Source organism: the organism of the source record quoted next, unplaced genomic scaffold, assembly GCF_019419815.1.
Source record: "Pyrus x bretschneideri cultivar Hongxiangsu unplaced genomic scaffold, Pyrus_bretschneideri_v1 Contig19, whole genome shotgun sequence".
NCBI lineage: Eukaryota > Viridiplantae > Streptophyta > Magnoliopsida > Rosales > Rosaceae > Pyrus > Pyrus x bretschneideri.
The window spans coordinates 3,501,233-3,520,091 of NW_025999490.1; the positions used below are offsets into that span (position 1 = coordinate 3,501,233).

The window sequence follows — 18,859 nt, forward strand, 5'->3', positions numbered from 1 at the left end:
GAATCCTGAAATTCGGGAATACCGAAATTTCGGTTTGGTTTTGGTTTCCAAAACCTTGTCCTGAAAAAAATCGGTTTGGAATGAAGGATCCCATTTTCGATTTGGGATCTCATACCGAACCAGCCTAGTAATTGGTGTGGAGTCTGTGAACCTGCGAACCAGAAATTGATTAAAAAATAAAAAAGGGGCTATAAGCGGTGATAAGCTTCCTCTCATCTCTTTATTCTCTCTTTCCTCTAATTCATTTTGCTGTAAACAGAGACTTTCCATAAGTCATATTTCAAATCAATACATTCCGTCTCTTTTTTACAAAATTAATATAATTTCAAGAATTTAAAACGAATCTTGAGTTTAACGGGCATGCAGTATGAAAATAGAGAATGAATTATGAACGAGCTAAGCTTGGGCTAGCAGCCGGCAGCCACCCAGCCAGCAAGATCTCAAATGTAGTTAAAACACTAGAAAAACTAATGCAAATGGTTTGAAAATTTTGAATTTTAACTATAAGGGTAAAATAAAGGGTAAAGTGAATAATATCAAAATTGATTTTTTAAAGTAAAAATATAATTTTTCGTTAAAGTAAACAGTAACATAAGTTTTTCGTTAAACCCCTTTAAAATATTCCATCCAAGTTCCGATGCAAAGTATCCAAATCACTGTTTCTTCACGTCTGACAAACTACGTAAGGAAACAATTCCTTAAAACTTCCAAATATGATAAATACCGTGACTTAGACCATCTCCAATTTTTAAGTTAAAACCTAAAATTTTTAACCTATAAAATTTAGATTTTAACCTAAAAATAGTTTTTCTTATCCAACTCTTTTGGGTTAAATATTAGCTCTAGATTATTAAAAAATAAATTTATGATAATTTCTTTCTTAAAGTAACTTTGTAAAAAAATTAAAAAAAATTATGTAAACTATCGTAATTTAATTTTATGAACATTTTAACCCAAAAATATTTTGATTCCGATAAATATTAAAAAATCACTAAACCAACACCATGAAACTCGCGGAATACTACGAAAGAATATGAAACACATAAAATAAATTTTTTTAATTATTTTAGCCATTGGATTTAAATTTGGACGGTTATATATATATTTTTACCATTTGATTTAATCAAATTAGATCTTAATTGTTGGATTCAATTAATTTATAAATATACAACTAAAAAAATATACACACATGGTGGGCTAACTTTGCTCCATAAATGAGTTTTAAAATTTAACTTATATTTGGCCCAAGGGTTAGAGCAAGTTGAAATAAGTTTAGAACCTAAAATTTAAGTTTTACTCCAAATATTGAAGTTGATCTTATATGTATCTGTCACACCTAATAAATTAGTTTAACTTCAAACTTGGAAGGATGAAGACATTGGACTTTAACCAGGCTACTGGCGGAGGCCATTATGTCTCTGGGTACACAATGGGGATCAAGCCCAAAGGAAAGAGCGGATTCTGTCATTCGTAGAGTATCCTTACGTAAATATAAGACTCCTCGTATTTTGCTTTCATTTGACCTTAAAGTCTCACTCGAAGCCTGTTTATATTTATATGAAATAAGAGAAGTCATGGATGAGAATGAGGTATACTCGTTGTCCAAGTCTATGACGTAAACCCACATTATTGATCTCATACCTAAATGCTCGAGTATGACGTATTAGCTAATTTCAACTTGAAAACCAATTTTTCATTCCTTATGTCTCAGTAAAAGCCTGATATATTAAGAATGAGAATAATACTGATACCTTGCATACCGCTTTCTTACAAATACACATACCATCGGTATGAGAGCTATCCTAGGCACAGAAGCCTTCCAAATATTTAATATTTTTCTTAAGGAAGAGCATGTGTATTTGCTACAGAAACTCTAAAAAATTAGTAAGATAAAATTACAACAGGACAGAGAGCTAGCTAGACTGCTACTATATATGATGTCGTCAGGATTTTGATTCAAATTTGATTGAACTCGGTTCATGGCCTCATGTAGAGGAAGAGTAAGGTGTGTAAGAAGTTACCAAACTCTCGGGTTGGCTTCCACTTGAACTTTGTGTTTGGCTTTGATGATGTCCACCTCTCACGGCCTTGAGCCTCCAATCTTCAGTATAATTTATCGCTTCTTGCTTTGTGTCCGGGACTGTTGTTCGTCCTTCAAGCATGCTCACCACCTCGGACATGGTAGGCCTCAGTGACGGAGAAACATTCGTACACAGCAAACCGACCTTAATCATTACTTCTGCTTCTTTGTAATTGACTTCACTCCCTAAGCTCACATCTATCAGCTCCTTCAAGTTTCCACTTTGTTGCAACTGATAGGCCTGCATGCAACCACGGAAATTTCGCTTTATCGAAATGTTGCTTACTGATTAACATAAAATTGTCAGAAAACCCACAAATTGTGCAGTAGCTCGAGAGATTGAAAGCTGTATAGTACCCAGTCTAGGAGACAGACACAAGTGTTACTTGGTACATAACTGTTCTTCTTCCCACTGGCAATCTCCAATGCAACAACTCCAAAACTGTAAACATCTGCCATGTAGGTCAAGTGACCCCATAGCGCATATTCTGGTGCCATATATCCTCTGCAAATTAAGATTGTCCCCATAATTTGTCACTTTCCAATTAAAACTATAAAACATACATATATATGTAAACGTGCGTCGAAAGAAAATGTTATGACAACTGACATGGTTCCTGCAACTTTGGTGCTGACATGTGTGCTCTCTTCACCGTAAAGTTTAGCCAATCCAAAGTCCGATATTTTAGGGTTCAAATCCCCATCCAGCAGCACATTGGTAGCTTTTATGTCCCTGTGAACAATCTTGAGTCTTGATTCTTCATGCAGAAAAGCTAAACCTCTGGCTATCCCGGTACAAATCTTAAGCCGTGTAGGCCAGTCGAGTTTAACTCGGATCTCCGGGTCTATTTATCATACAACCAAAAATACTTCTTAGTGTACAAATAAAAAATCGATAAGCAAACCTGAAAACTTCCCTTAACAGAAACGTTAGAATTATAGACTGTCCAACAAGAAAAACCAAATGTTAAACGTCTTGTATATTCAGGTTTTAACTTGATCAGATTCTATTGAGTATTGACGTCATGAAGTTACCGAATAAGGCATGCGCAAGACTATTGTTTTCCATGTATTCGTAAACCAGTAATAATTGATCCCTTTCAATACAGCATCCATGCAGTGTCACTAGATTCGGGTGTTGCAAGCAACTTATCATGCCCATCTCATTTAAAAATTCGCGATTTCCTTGCTTTGAATTGGATGAGAGCTGCTTAACTGCTATCAATGAACCGTCAGGTAATTGACCCTGCATTCACACCATAATTTTTAGAATCTACTTTTAGCCATGAAGATTTGTATTACAAGAAAAGGACTTGCTTTGAGAGTTCTATATATATTCCAAAGAAAACCAGGGCTACCTTGTAGACAGGACCAAAACCACCTTCTCCAATCTTTCTTGCAGAATCAAAGTTGTTAGTGGCAGCTTTTATTTGTTTCAAAGTAAAAGTCCTCGTCTGCATATCTTGTCCAAGATCTGTCCAAGAAGAAATTAAAGTATGCCAAACATCTTTTCGCAGAATCGAAGTCTTTAGTAGCAGCCTTTAAATTGAGTATTAAGAAAGCTAGTTTTGTTTTCGATATACTTTTCAGCATGATGCAAGCTAGCAATTTGAGAATGGGATGTTTAATGTAATATGCACCTTGTTGTCTCCCCCTTTGTCCTCCCAAACATCCTTTCCACCAAAGGATTGCCAGTACGAATAGTGTTAGACATCCCCCAACAACACTGGCAATGATGTAAATGGTTCGCACAGTTTCACCATTTGTACACGGTTTAAAGACTGAACAAAAGAATAAGCCAGTTACGCTCACTCAAAAAAAGCTTTCGAGCAAAAAGAAAGAAGATAATGCTGACGACAAAGATTTGGTCAGATAAGCAAAATCATGAAATGTGAACAATATTCAAAATGTGCTAATACAGCAGGAATGCCTTTCATATTCTACAGTATCTTAGGAAGCCTTTTAGACAACCTTCAGTTTAAATGATTGTACTAAAATGATAGCGAAGGAAATGTCGACAAGATTGACTCACTGGAAACCACAGAGACAGCAGATATGAGGGGACCATAGTGTCCTTTCTCTGGAATCTTCGTTGTCCCTTTTCCAGCCCAGTAGAACCGGATCTCTAAGACGTTACTTGTCACATTGACATTATCTACTTGCTTAACTAATCTCTTTTGAGCCATGCCAGCCTCGTGTTCAATATTGAAATCCTTCCACACCAAACTTTCCTGAGAAAAAAAAAATGACCTTATCAAAACCTTAAGTTACAAGAACATAAAGATGGCAATCCTATTCGTGTTGCTAATTACCTGAACATAGATATCGAAAATACGCCTCCCAAGACTAGTGTATCTTTTGTCATTTGTGAATTTGATCTCCGCAAAGTGGAGAGTTATATTGTAAATCCCATTTTCTAAACAACGGTGGAAATAAGTAAGTGAAAGCGGGGATATGCGTGCTGTTGTATATAGCTCAGAAAGATTGGAAGATGCCAGAGATACAAAGTAGCGTGTATTTTGCAGCTCGAAGTCATCCATGAAGTCACCAGAGCTACTAAATCCCCACAAACTTTTCTCATTCCAAAAATATTTAGCACTGCCACCTTCAACTCCCCCATCTTTTTCAAACCGGACATTTGTGTGATCCTCGTCATTGACAATTATATCGTTTCCGCCGCAATTGACATTCATACAGTTTGAATCTGCCCCAAAAAATTGTCATGTGTGAACATAAATTCAAATATGGTGTAATTTCTGACATTATATTTCTATGTGCACATTCGTAAATGAACTCGACTCTGAATTTTTAGGTGTACAATAAGGCTAATGAGATCAAATTAGTCTCATAGCAGTCCATAATACTTAAAACTCCAGCAAGTATGCTTACATCGTGGGCACTTAAAATTCTTCAAGCATGGAAGAATTCCCCTCCTGTCACAGATTGAGCTTAACGATGAATGCAAATTTTGAAGTTAACTTTGGAAATTGAAAAGAAAAGATATGAAGAAAGAATAAGTCAAAACAAAAAGAAGCATCTTACAAGTTGTTCTTCTCTGAAGAGCTCCGATACAAGTTTAGACTTAGATTCCTGAAAGATGACCGTGAAAAAACTGTTAGTTTTCCTAAACCACCATAGTCTAGAAAGTAATCTATGGAGAATAGCATCTACTCATACAAGTTTTTTTTACAATCCAGTTTCTCAGGGCCTTGAAATGTGAAGTTATTGTACGACAAATCACTGTGAACAAAGCATAAAAAACAACTGTCAGTTTTGCAACAAAAAAGGAACCTGAGTGCCATGGAATTACAAATAAGAAGGAGAAATTTGAAATATACAATGGTAGATACACATAATTTAGAACTTATTAGAATGCAGATATAAAATTGAAGCAGAAGCTAATAGAAAGCATCTCAGAAAACAAACTTACACTTTACTTCCATCTCGCAAGATTGACCTTGGCACGTTTCCACTTAACAGGTTGCCAGTCAAAAAGCTAATCAAACCAACTCAAAAGTATTAGTATTTGATATCTTGACTACCGAGAAAGATGCGAACTTCATCAGTTTGGTTTCGTTTCTACGACATGGTTATTGGCGAAAAGCAAGTTGTTCAGAAGAAAAACTGTAAATTTTTAGTTTGCAGATGAAGAAGTACATGCTTATATAAAAATCAGCACGTCTTTTGTCCTGTAATAGTTATGACTTGTGTATCGAGAATTTGAAATCAACAGACTGTTCTCTGTTAGATATTATAACTGATAGTATCAAAACGTAAATTAATTTTGCACTTACACAAATTTTAAACGCTCAGCTCCTATAGTGGATGGAAGTTCGCCTGTTAACTTGTTGAAACTGACATCCCTATCACCATGTTATAATAACAACCAATTAGTCTCCACCCTAAGTCCTAACACAGATATCATTCAGCAGATACATTAAATAAACTTTTATTACTTACAACATCTCCAGATTCTTCATGGACCAGACATATGCGGGGATCTCTCCGGAAATATTGCAGTTCCTCAAAACCCTTCAATTTGTTAAACAATCAGCATCAAACAGCTCTTAGTTAGAGGCTTATAGCTATTGAATAGAAAAGGTACAGCAGATACACACGATTTTTGGCAGAAGAACACAATGATGAGCACGAAATCCATGCTCACCAACTGTTAGGTCAAAAACCAGCGGTAATAAGCAAATCCAGTAAAATGCTTTCGTCGGCGGTTAATTTTGTTTTAAAATTTCATGAAAAATGGAATTTGTCTTTCCCAACAAGTAGTAAAACATGATTGTCTGTGTGCGTAAGTATGTGTTTGCACTAATACATGTATATGTAATCAACAAGGTTATCAAAGCATTAAACGGCGAGACGCTCGCAACATACAATCTTACTAGGCTTGTCATATTTCTCAGCAAAGGAAATTCCTGATTTGGTCCATTTATGTCACTAATCCTCCTGTATAAGATATGACATGATACGCAGAATAATTAATCAAAGATGCACGAAAGATCATGCAGAAAACTGAGCAGAATGAGAATGCAAATTACTCACAACTCCTTCAAATTGTTCAAAAGTGAAATATTTGATGGAATCGGTCCTTCCAGTCCACTCGAATGCATTTCTCTTTGACAAGGCAATTAGAAAAAGAAAACGATTAATACAGGGTATAAACTTTTAAATGGTCAAAAGGCAACGGGAACAACTTTTTTTACGAAAATATAAGGATCTTACAATCTCGTGAGGTTTTTCCAATTCTGCACCCAGTCGGGCAGTGTTCCACTAAAGTTGTTATCGCTTATTCGGCTGCATTTCATTAGAATTTTGCTGATTAATTAGTTATAAGCACCAGTTTAATGTTATAAAGGAACAGCAAATCTAATTAAACTTACAAATCTGTTAAAATCTTTAACCCAGAAAATGTCTCTGGCAAGTATCCAGTCAGCTGATTGGAGGAAAGCATCCTACATTTGCAACACGCAGTAATGAACTATCAACTCGACATAAAATTCTCTTAACTCCTTTTTAGAAATGTAAAGAGAGGTTTGATAACTTACAAAGTCTGCAAATTAACCAAATTCCCAAGCTTAGTAGGAAGACTACCAGAAAATTGGTTCGCCTCAAGGTTCCTGATGATTTACGAAAGAAAAAGAAAGAAAAGTTGATGTATCATTTTTATGAGTATATGAGTATATTTTCACAACAATCACAAGAACTTGAATCAAAATGCAGTGTTGAGATCCTAAACATAAACCAATTTTCAATACGTACAGGTCTGTCAGAGTGGTAATATTTCCCAACTCCTTTGGGATTTCCCCCGATAACCGATTGACAAGCACAGAGCTGCAGGAAATTCAGTATTAGACATACGTACATAGCAACGAGATTAAAAACTTCTCACAGAAATTCAAAAGGCTCACATATAATTTAGTTTCATTGAAGCCCATTCCTGTGGTATTGTACCACTGAGATAGTTGTAAGAAAAATCACTACAAGAGAGAAACGTTACTTTGATTAATTAATTAATAAGTAAATAAAGATATGTAGCTTTCGATTCCGAATCTCCAATGTATATAATGTCAGTCAAATACGATAGCTCTTACATTTTTCGAAGGTAAGGAAGCTTGACGAGTTGAGGTGGAAGCAACCCAGGTAAACTATAGCCCATGAGCGTTCTGTAACACATTAAACACATGATATTAAAGTTGCTACTGAGATTCAGAGCTCTGTGACATGGAAGGCGTTGCCTTTTCTTAAGCCGAGATGGAAAAATCAATGTAAAAGTTAAGAGTCATACAGCGTTGCAATATGACAAACGGTGCTGTTCTCAAAGTCGCAATCACATTCAGTATTTCCTTCGGATCCCTTTGGTTGCTTCTCTGTTAGACCCACCGTTTCAATTCGGCAACCACCAGCGTTAAAAGTCCAATATTTTGCACCCATCGTGGTAGCAATTTCTTGGAGAGCATAAACTAAAAGGCGTCCAAATTCAAACGATACTATAAGAGTCATAGCATGTAGCAAATCAATACTATAAACAAGCAATGACTGAATGCCAAGACTAGATGCCATTTTATTTGAGAAGCTTATATGTTCTCTAGATTGCTTATGGAAGGTTCTGGCGACTGAAAACACTTCAAACTAGGATTGACAACAATACTTAAATGTGCTTTTGCGTTGAGAAGCACCTAGCACTTCTTCAAGAAGCACTTGGATTGTCAATGGCATTCAGACATGTTTGTAACAAAAGCGCTTATATATGAGCGGTTTCCCGAGAAGCAGTCTCAAAAGGACGGCCTAATAGTGATAGCCTCGAAAATGAAAACCTACACAATTCTCAGTTTGGGTTGTCCATATCAGGCAGGCCATGCAGCTAATCTAAGCAACTTTGATGAGTCATTGTACGCACCAAAGACAAAGACTTTCTTCCCGCAGGACCGCACCACAACTTTTTCAGAACCAAACAGGCAACTAGGGATAGTAAACAGTAGAAAGATATATAGTAATAAGCACTCACCTTCCTGTTGGGGTAACATATTCAGCTGAGCAAGTCCCAGAAGTGTGGAGCAACTCAATGCAATAATAATGAAGCAAACAAAGAGAAAGAGGTTACCAACAAGCTGCTGCATCGTCACGAATTATAACGAGATCAAAGCAACAATCATTGAAAGTTATGAGGACTCCATGAATGTGCTTAATATAGTGAGAGAAGTAGGTACTGTTTTTACTGTTCACTGTTGTGATTGGACGTGTTTTGTGGTCAATAGTCTAACGTGTAAAAAAAGTAACATTGTGAAAAGAAGCTTTAGAAAAAAGTAGAAAGAAAATAATGCATATCTTTGTGAAAAGAAGAATGAATGCCCAAGTGGATTCAAACCAAAGGGAATGCTTTTAAGTGGAAAAAAACGTAACATTGTGAAAAGAAGCTTTAGAAAAAAGTAGAAAGGAAATAATGCATATCTTGTGAAAAGAAGAATGAATGCCCAAGTGGATTCAAACCAAAGGGAATGCATTTAGGTGGAATAGTCTTGTCATTGATTGATCGTAAGTATTTTTACAGAGAGTCTTAACGAAACATTTTTAGAGTTTAATCTATTTTAAACTGTGTGTCTATTAATTACAATCATTCGTTAAAAGGAAAAAAACCCTTCGATTCCAATAGGAATAAATCTTAACTTGGGGATTTGGGTTTTTGATTTTGCGATTGCACCTAGGTCTAGCCCTAGATTGCCTACGTACCCTCATTGAGGGATTAAGTCACTCGTAGTTCTTTATGTATTTGTTAGGGTTTGATGCCTTGTGCAGTTTCAGCTCGTGCAGGCAAGGAGCATTTGATGCCTTGTGCAGTTTAGGCTCTTGCAGGCGAGGACTTTGAGTCACTTGGAGCTTTTGACGCCTTGTGCAGTTTTAGCTCATGCGGGCGAGAACTTTGAGCCATTTGAGCTTTTGATGCCTTATGCAGTTTCAGCTCGTGCAGGCAAGGGCTTTGTGCCGCTTGGAGCGTTTGATGCCTTGTGCAGTTTCAGCTCATGCGGGTAAGGACTTTGTGCCATTGGAGTTTTTGACGCCTTATGCAGTTTGAGCTCGTGCGAGCGAGGACTTTGAGCCATTGGAGCAGACGTGACTTCGTGCTATTTGAGTTTTGTCGCGGCTTCGTGCCATTTTGTATTTGATAACGCTTCTTGTCATTTGAAGCGACTTTGTGCAATTTGTAGCAGCTTTGTGCCATTTGATATTTGACATGGCTTTATGCCATTTGAGACTTTTCTTCGACTTTGTGCCATTTGACCACTTTAGGAATTTAACGGGAGCTTGATCCATTTGGACGTAGTGCAAATCCACTAATTTGAGATGGTAAGTCCATCGAGCTTTTTGCTTTGAGATGGTTTGCGTCTATGGTATTAGGAGTAACTAGAAAGGAGTACCCGCATGTTGTCGCGGGTTTAAAATTTATATCAAATAGTTTACGAATAATGTAAAAATAGTGATACAATGTTAAGATCAACAAAGAGGTTAGAAAAGCTTTATAGGTAAACAGTTGAATTTGGAGAACTTGAGATTCAAATATTGCAGTCATCGATTATAGTGGAGTGGTTCTAGCTGTTCTTCTACTGGAACCAGCATTTGGGTACAAAAAATTACAAAATACTGGTCTATGTACATGTAAAAAATATTACAGTCATCTAACATAGTTTGGTAGTTGTATCAGCTTTTCAACTGGAACCAGCAATGGAATACAAAAAAGTAACAGACGCTAGTGTATGAACATGCAAAAAAACATTGCCAAGTTCTGAGGAAAGAGAGATATTTACATGTCATAAAACAATTGGATATATTAACAGATGATATTATATGCTACTGAGTGGGGCAGCTGCAGTTTTGGTTTAATAATGCTGATCATTAACAAAATAACCTAATCACAGAAAAGAAAACAAAATATATTTAGATAACTGTTAAAGTTTGTTTTTAAATGTGTTTACAGTGGAAGAAATGATAAAGCTGAAGCATATTTACCTAGTCTTTTTTTGGCGGGGTGATGTCTCTTTTTGCACCAGTTGGGGACGATTTTTTTTTCAATGATTTGATAAGAACCTCATCAAATTGTTTTAGATTGGTCTTCGATACTTCTTCCAACTCACTGTTTGAAATGGGAAGTTAGTGTTAGAATATATAGGTACATGATGATTTAAAATTGGTAATTACAAAAGGAACATAAAACACACCTGTGTTCACCACTGGTAAAGAGAGCTTTCCTGATGGACTCTCGTTTTTGTTTATATGATGGTCCACTTGTTTCTGCTATTGAAGTGGAGGATGACATGGTGGTAGAAGATACTGTAACTTCTTGGGCCAATGGTTGTGGAATGATTGGTTCCATGACTGTATTCTCAGACACATTGTAAATAAGGATATCACTCAAATTAAAAGTGTTTCTTCTGTTCCCAAATCGCGAGTGAAATTTTTTTTTTCTGCCCAATCAACCTTAGAAACTCGTTTGGCAACAGTTGTTGGTCAACCAGTTGATTCAGCACCAAGTCCTTGCATGGGATACCAACAAGGCTTTCGCCAGACTTTCCAATTATCAGAGCATTGATTTCATTAATGTCGTCCTCAAGAACCAAATTGACTTTGTACCTGTATTAAAAATTAAAGTATATCAAGGAAAATAATCTGAAATTCAATATATATAAATAGAAATAAACCAGAAAAATAAAAAAGCGTGGTGTTTATTTTGAAGTTAAATGCATAAAGATAACTATGTTTATTGAGTTCATTAACACCTTGTATTTATGGTAACCGCATGAAAATATGAGAACTGCAGAATATGCATGAATAGTAATCATAAACAGCATTGGAACAATTTTACGAAACTCAAATGAAAAGAACCAGATTGTAGTCGACAATTAATCAAAATAACATCGTGGAGAGTCTAAAAGTTGTATCAATTTTGTAGAGATGGATAATCCTGTATAACAACGATTACAATGTGGACGAAGATTTAATTGTATAACATAATGTATTTAAAAACTGTTTAAATTATTTGAAATTGAGAAAGGTTCCAAATTTCATTTTAACATCACAAAATTTAAGCAAAATATCATCTGTAAGAAAATTTTGGATAGCAGATGTAGAAAACACTGGAAAAAAAATGATGACTAAGCCTGATATGTAGTTTTCAATTCATCTAGACAAAATATATTGAAATCACATTTAGGCAAAATTTGAGCAAAGATGTGAAAATGTGAAAAAAAATAGATTTGGCAAATAATTGTATTATATCAGCGATGAAAAAAAAAATGAAGGTGAGAAATATTTTGACAAATTTATTATGAACTTGTAACAGTGCATGTTAAATATTACGAAGGAGTTGGAGTTTGGTTTGGATGTTTTTGACAAATGAGCTGTCCAGTTGTCAAGTCCTTGTGCATTTGTTTTAGACAGTTGGGGCATGCATTGTACCACGATTCATTACGAGTGTCAAAACGCTTGATAGATGCTTTACATAGAAATGTATCATTCTGTAAAAGAGTTTGTAACAGTTTTGTATAAGCAATGGTAATCTTGTATACAATGTTTATTGGAAATGTAAAAATGTTGTTGTATATTTGTAAGAAAAGTTAAAAGAGATGTAATTAGATTTGAAACCTTGTGCAAATCGGGATCTAGAAAAGCCAGCTCATCGATTGTTAATTTCTTGGCTGTGCGTAAACTAAACTTCAGCCTCATTCACTTGTTTTGCGGAAGGTGCCAATATTTTTATAGGCATTTTACAACTTGCAAACCTAGAGAATTCAAAATGTAATATTATTTGAATAACTTGATAGAATTAGAATTTCTTTTGTTCTTATAATAGCAACCACATTATAATTTTGTTTGAAGACTCATATGAATACTTACACTAATTTGTATGCATTTACTTCTGGAAGATCCGGATCAACAAAGAAAAGTGAGCAGCCAGTACTGTTCATCACAGTTTTTTCTGTGCATTGAAAAATAATAATAAGAAAGTGTAAAGAAAACACCGATAAGTATTTTTACGCACATAACCGAAGTTTTGGAATGGCATGGAACAATTAGTTGTGGCTATGATTGTGATTGGAGGGCACAAAGTTTTAACAAGCTGAAAATAAAACAGGAAAATAATTAATAATAGTGACTGACAACTAATTTATTCAGGAATTGAAAATTAATTAATTAGTTATAGAACAAAGAGATATGATAAGTGCAGGAAGTATGATAAAATGATGTGAGGAGAAAAGATTTAAACAATTTGGATAAAGCTATATAAAAATAGAAAGAAAGAAAAAAAAGATACAAAAGCTTGGTTTTAAATAAGTCAAGTACCTATATAAAGCCTGACTTTTAAACTTGTAAAAACGACAACAATTGGAAAAGGTAATGTTCCACAGATGAAGAGCAAAAATCGTCTACAACATCTGCCCATAGTGTAACAGTGAGTTGTTCTCTTCTGCACAGAAAACAAATTAGAACAAATAGATACATGCTTTTGAACATAAGATAAATTCTGAAAACAATTTCTAATGAGAATGATAAGAAGAAAAGGAAAATTAATGAAAATGAATTGAAAATTTTTAGTTTTAATAAAAAAATCATGTTATAAGTTTTGTTTAATGATTAGTACAAGGTTCATATTAAAGCAATCAAACTAAAAATGGCCAAACTATAATAAATTATGATTTTATCGATTTTACCCCTAACTTTTTTAATTGAGTTCCAGATTTTCATCGTTAATGGAGTTCATCGTTGTTTTGCCGACCTTCTTCTTTTTCTTTAAAACAAAAATATAGATCATCATGCTATTTAATTTATATTTTGTATTATTTCGTTGAAATGTGATCGTCGTTATTATTCATAGTGGATTTGAGGTAATGTTTTTCAAATTTTCTTCGTCAGTGGAGTTCATCGTTTGTTTCTCTAGAAAATAAAATTAAGATCTACATGTTATTCAATAACAACGACGGGTCACTGTTTCTGGATTTTAAGTAACATTGTTTCTGGAATCTAAGCCACTGTTTCTAGAGACAGTATTAGTTTTTCCAAAGACAATGTTAATTTTTCTAGAAACAATGTTAGTTTTTCTAGAGACAATGCTAGTTTTTCCAGAGTTTTTCCAAAGACAATGTTAGTTTTTCCAGAGACAATATTAGTTTTTCCAAAGATTGTTAATTTTTCCAGAGACAATGTTAGTTTTTGCAGAGACAGTGTTAGTTTTTCCAAAAAGAGTTACGGATTCAAAACAAAACGGGTCATATTGTTTTCTAAAAAAGTGGCAAAAAAAAAAATCATACTATTTCCTAAAAATATTTAACATTAACTGTTATGAAAGTTGAACGTCATGGTTGAAGTCACTTTTCTTTCTTTCTCGTCTACTTTTTCTATTTTCTTTTTCTTTTCCAGATTTTGTATTTGGGGAAGGTGGTTCTATCACAGGTAGAGATATATTTTTCTTTCTAGTTTTATGGAGAAATGGGTGCAAGGAATTGGAATTTTTTGTTTTTTCCTGTTCCATGGAAGATGGATTCAGTATGAGTGTCCTCCTCCTTGATTCAATTGCACAGCTCTTTTCCTGTTCGTTTCTTTTTAATTGTACTTTTGGAGATTGGATTCAATAATTTGGGATTTTTTCTTCTTCTCAAAGTCTGGTTATTCTCCAAATCTGAATCTAATTTGGACAAGGAAATTCAAAAACTGATATATGCATCGAGAATGAAGGAAGAAAAACCTAGAAAACGAAATGCTGATTGATGCTCTACTTAGAGCTGGCGTGAGTTTTCTCCTTCATGAGAACAAACAAGTTTTAGACCTGCGCCTCCTTGTTGGGGTAATTTTGGAAACTTATTTTTGTTTCTGTTGGGCTCTGTAATTCAACCTATGTAGAATTGGAGGTCTCTGTATTTATGGTTAATTTTGAGGTGCTTTTGATTAAAGAAAACTATGAGGTGGTTTTTTATTAAAATAATCTTGATCTAAACCCTTTTCATTAAGGCTCTCTAAGAAAAAAGGAATAACCTGACATTTTGAATATGTACGTCGAACTTATATGCTAGCCTTTGATTAATTTGTTTTTGTTTCAAATGTTGTAGTGCAGTGAGATGACCAATGACATCTTGCAATTGAAAAGGTAAATATAAAAAAGTTGTGAAAATTAATTAGACAAAAAATAAACATCAGTGTTTTTAATATGTATATATCTATTCCATGTATAATAATATCACCTGTAAAAATGTCAACCTTGTTCACACGGGGATAAAGTCTGTTGTAATCCCTGTAGAAAGAACTGGTGTCAGGGAATGGGCGGAAACACATTTGACAGCTTTTTGAAGACTGTTGTACCACTAAATATAAGCTGAGTATCATGCGGTACTACATTTTACTGCCCTCTTATTTTAGTGGTCCTAAAATTTGTGATTTCATAGCAACCGCCAGGTTCAATTTTTGACGCTACAATCTCGTAGTCAATGTCTGATGTGGAACCTTCAACTTCTTTATAGTTGGTTATGTAAATAAAGAGAACGGTAAAAAAAACACAAAGAAGCAAAGTTAAAAAGGAGACTAATATACAAATTGAAATAAATATTTAAATTGTTAACATGGAGAGATGCAATAACATGTAGAGATAAAATGAACGAAAATAGTTAAGTGATTAGAAGCAATATTTAAAAAAATTAAGAAACAGAAATATTATACAAAAGTATAAACAGAGTCAAGTTCGTTTAAAAATATTTGGTTTCTATGTTGATTACCAATCTGAATGGATTATATGGTGTTGCTGGAAAAAAAAAAATGTCTAGTTCATTTTATGGAATGAAAGAATGATGTAAAACAAATAATTGTTGATTAAAATAAAAGGTTGTTTTCTCACCGTTTCATCAAGCAAAATGCAGTGCAGAGATGTGTATTTTTTATTAGTTCCGAGAATTACTGATTTCCATATTCTACACACGCGAACTTTTACTTTATCAGCTTTTGGGTACGGACATAATTCAGAGATTAACCAGATATAAATTTTATAAATTATAGAATTGTTATGATACATATGTTAAAATAAATATTTAAATAAGTAATAATTTCTTAGATATTAGTTGCATGAGAATATTATCTTACCTAAGTAATCTAGATAAATAAGGAGACAGAAGCTTATTTATGATCAATTAACTAACAGACTAAACCTCAACCTTGAGTGGCAAGAGACGGTGCAGCAGCCAAGTTATTGTCGTCTCTGTACAAACAAAACCTGCAAAACAAACCATGAACCAAAAAAAAAAACAAATTATATATCATAAATTTCAAAAAGGCTGAGAAACTAAATTTTAAAAAGAGCAAACAGAAAAAACCAGCAAAGACCGTTCAATTTTAAACAAACAAAACAACAGATCAATTTCGTTATCTCTTGTTCAATGTCTAGACAAATCGTTCGTCCCAACAACCCATAATTGGCAAAGCCAAACAATTTTAAAAAAAAATTTAAAATAAAAAAATAATAGAAAACATTCCACCCCGTTGATATCGTGCGTCACTTCTAAATATCGTCCGCATCTGAGACCAAATAAAAACGTCTAAATTGAGCTAAACCACCTATGAAAAGCCACAATACAAACTGGGCTAAAACATTTACCCAAAAAAAATATTTAACTTTTTATATTTTCGAATCTAAGAAAACGAAACTTACAGTTTGAAACAAAACGAAAAAGTAGAAAGGTACGTGTTGATTGAGGAAACGGAGAAACGGAGAGCTTGGAAAACAATAGAAAAGCATAAATGGGTACGGGAGAGGGAACAAAAAGCAGGGTGCGGGGTATAGATTGAAAAGCAAATCTTACGATGATCAACACGTGGTACGAGTTATTATGTATCATATTTTTTTAATACCTTTTCGGTCTTTCCACCAACTATACATGAGTTTAAAAAATAAGGTAGGAATAAATTTTTATTGTGCCACAAAACACGTGATCCGGTCTTAATCACATTTTTTAAATATTTTTTTTTTGTTTTCCCACCAGCTATGCATGGGTAGACGAGGAGAGCCGGAAACAGAAGGCAGACAAAAAATGGAGCAGAAGTGGAATGAAAGAAAGAAGCAGGGGCAAAAGTGGGAGTACATTGTATAATAAACAGTGTCCACATTGTCTGCCCTTTTACTTTTCGTGCCCGTTTGTTTTGTGTGGTCATGGTTAAGCTACGTCAACATTTTATATTTTTTTTATAAAGATAATAAGACAAAAATAAATAGTAATATAAAATATTGACGTGGCTTAACCGTAACCATACAAATAGAAGGGCACGAAAGGGCAAACAATCCTTGTTCAACATAAAATGGGTAAAAACAGAAATACGCTGGAGAAGAAACAGTGAAAGGAACAAAAAGGAAATTATCCAAAAAATTAGGCATTTATTATATATATAATTTGCATTCACGAATTGTCACCGTTAACGTTGTCTCAATGTTTAATTGCACCATATTCAGTCAACGGAGTCCACGTTTAATGTTCAAGTGAGTGGCATTCCAAGTTTTGGAGGAGCTCTAATTGTCCTCCCTGCTGCAGCCCTCAGTGCTTTTGAAACTCCAAATTTAACTTAAGAATGAAACATAATAATGACTAATATTGATGACTTAGTCATAAAGATGATTAATATTTAAGTCACATGAGTTACTCAGGCAGTAGCCTTTGAACGCTTTTTTTTTTTTTTTTTTTTTTTTTTTTTTCTGTTTACATCCATTTGTTGTCTACTTGCTCTCCATATAGTGATTTCGGTGCTCAGCAGAAGCACAGAGGATACAGGACGGCGTTGCCTTTTGGTGCATTAAATCAAAGAGGAAGGCCTTTTTATATGAACTCTTTAATTTCAATGCCACGTAAGTGGCTTTCCTCATGGTGACGACGATCATGATTTGCCATCGTTTCACCATTTTCGAATAATATTTTGTATCTTTTTCTAGGATATCGGATGCATGGCATCCTCATTCGCTCTTTATCTTGACGGATTTTTTAGCATAATCGGTATATAGAATAGTATATTACTTGTTATTATATAAATAGTGGAATATATATACTAAAAAATTAATAATTGAAAAAATAAATTTATCACCACTCCTATTAAAATATATAATATATCACTTGTGTTCTCGTAATAACTAAAAATTTCTCCTTCATCACGTGCTATTTGCATTTCCTTTCTTCATGGAACTTAGAGCAATTCCACTCGTAAAGAATTTGCACCAGCACCCAGCCTATTTATCCACTCAGTGAACAGTAATATACCCTAATGAACAGTAATAGCCCAAAGCATCTCCACCCTTAAAAAAATGCTCTAGCACCCAATCTAAATATGCGCTAGCACAAATGATCTCCACCCCTATAAAATGCACTAGCACCCAGCCCATTTAAAATATTAATAATTTTTTTTTATAAAATAATAAATAAAAAAATAGTTTTAATTTCAGATAGGATTTTTAACCAATCTCGTCACTCCACGTGTCATTATCCGAACGTACTATTTTGTGAATAGATTTCCGCTAAGATTTTCAACCAATTGCGACGCGCCACGTATCACTTCCTGTTTACAATAATTTAGCCAAGATTTCGATAAGATTTTCAACTAATCACGTAGTGCCATGTGGCATTGTCCAGAACCTTATCCTTTATTTTTTTTGTCTATATAAACCCTACATCCCTGCATCTATCCTCACACTAAACTCAATCCTTTTTTCCAGCTCAAAATCATTCTTCATCGTTTTCAAATCTTGAGTTCTTATAATGTCTTCTTCAAGGAGAGTGTATAAACAGTTGCAAGAGCAGCAGAAAAGGTTGTTGGCACAAGATGAAGAATTGATCAATCTCGACGAAGGTGGAGGTGGAGATGAGGCCTTCGCAATGGAGGAGGATGAGGATGATCACTATAGAAGGCGGAACGCCTCACATTCCCGCCGTATCATGGAAGTTGTGATTCAGATAGTCAAACCCAGACATGCGGCAAACATTGATAGAAGAAGGAAAGACGAGGTAAAGATATTTTGGAAGATTATTTTATTCCCAACAATGTTTCCCCTGATCATGTTTTTAGACGTCATTTTAGAATGCAACGAAATTTGTTCGACAAAATCATGAGTGCTGTTTGCAACCATGATCCATTGCGCAAAAATAAGATGCTTTTCATGTTCTAGGTCTTCTTCCTGAGCAAAGAATTACGGCTGCCTTGCGAATGTTTGCAGATGGAGCATCTGCAGATCAAGTGGATGAGATCGCAAAGATGGGAAAA

General features: G+C 34.5%; 1 protein-coding gene across 3 annotated transcripts; it reads right to left on the reverse strand.

Annotated features, from left to right (window-relative positions):
* Positions 1 to 1,707: 1,707 nt before the first annotated feature.
* Positions 1,708 to 8,753, reverse strand: LOC103944710 (probable LRR receptor-like serine/threonine-protein kinase RFK1). Of its 3 annotated transcripts, none has more exons than XM_048582274.1 (24): positions 8,598 to 8,753; positions 7,878 to 8,052; positions 7,684 to 7,755; positions 7,501 to 7,569; positions 7,352 to 7,423; positions 7,138 to 7,209; positions 6,973 to 7,044; positions 6,815 to 6,886; positions 6,635 to 6,706; positions 6,467 to 6,538; positions 6,041 to 6,112; positions 5,875 to 5,943; positions 5,511 to 5,576; positions 5,258 to 5,320; positions 5,123 to 5,170; positions 4,970 to 5,013; positions 4,393 to 4,784; positions 4,113 to 4,311; positions 3,721 to 3,861; positions 3,439 to 3,554; positions 3,116 to 3,326; positions 2,691 to 2,925; positions 2,438 to 2,585; positions 1,708 to 2,321 (listed from the first exon to the last, which is right to left on the reverse strand). In XM_048582274.1, the coding sequence occupies exons 1-24, from the start codon at positions 8,707 to 8,709 to the stop codon at positions 1,986 to 1,988; spliced, it is 3,000 nt and encodes a 999-aa protein (XP_048438231.1). In that variant the 5' UTR covers positions 8,710 to 8,753; the 3' UTR covers positions 1,708 to 1,985. The 3 variants fall into 3 exon arrangements, with proteins under 3 accessions (XP_048438231.1, XP_048438233.1, XP_048438232.1); XM_048582276.1 differs by lacking the exon at positions 8,598 to 8,753 and adding an exon at positions 8,411 to 8,587; XM_048582275.1 differs by lacking the exon at positions 6,815 to 6,886.
* Between the last annotated feature and the right edge of the window lie 10,106 nt (positions 8,754 to 18,859).

Coding starts and splice junctions, on each gene's coding strand:
- LOC103944710 (XM_048582274.1), bottom strand. CDS start 8,709: ATGCAGCAGCTTGTTGGTAACCTCTTTCTCTTTGTTTGCTTCATTATT. Junction 6,887..6,972: donor TTAAAGATTTTAACAGATTT/GTAAGTTTAATT, acceptor AATGAAATGCAG/CCGAATAAGCGATAACAACT. Junction 5,944..6,040: donor ATGAAGAATCTGGAGATGTT/GTAAGTAATAAA, acceptor ACATGGTGATAG/GGATGTCAGTTTCAACAAGT.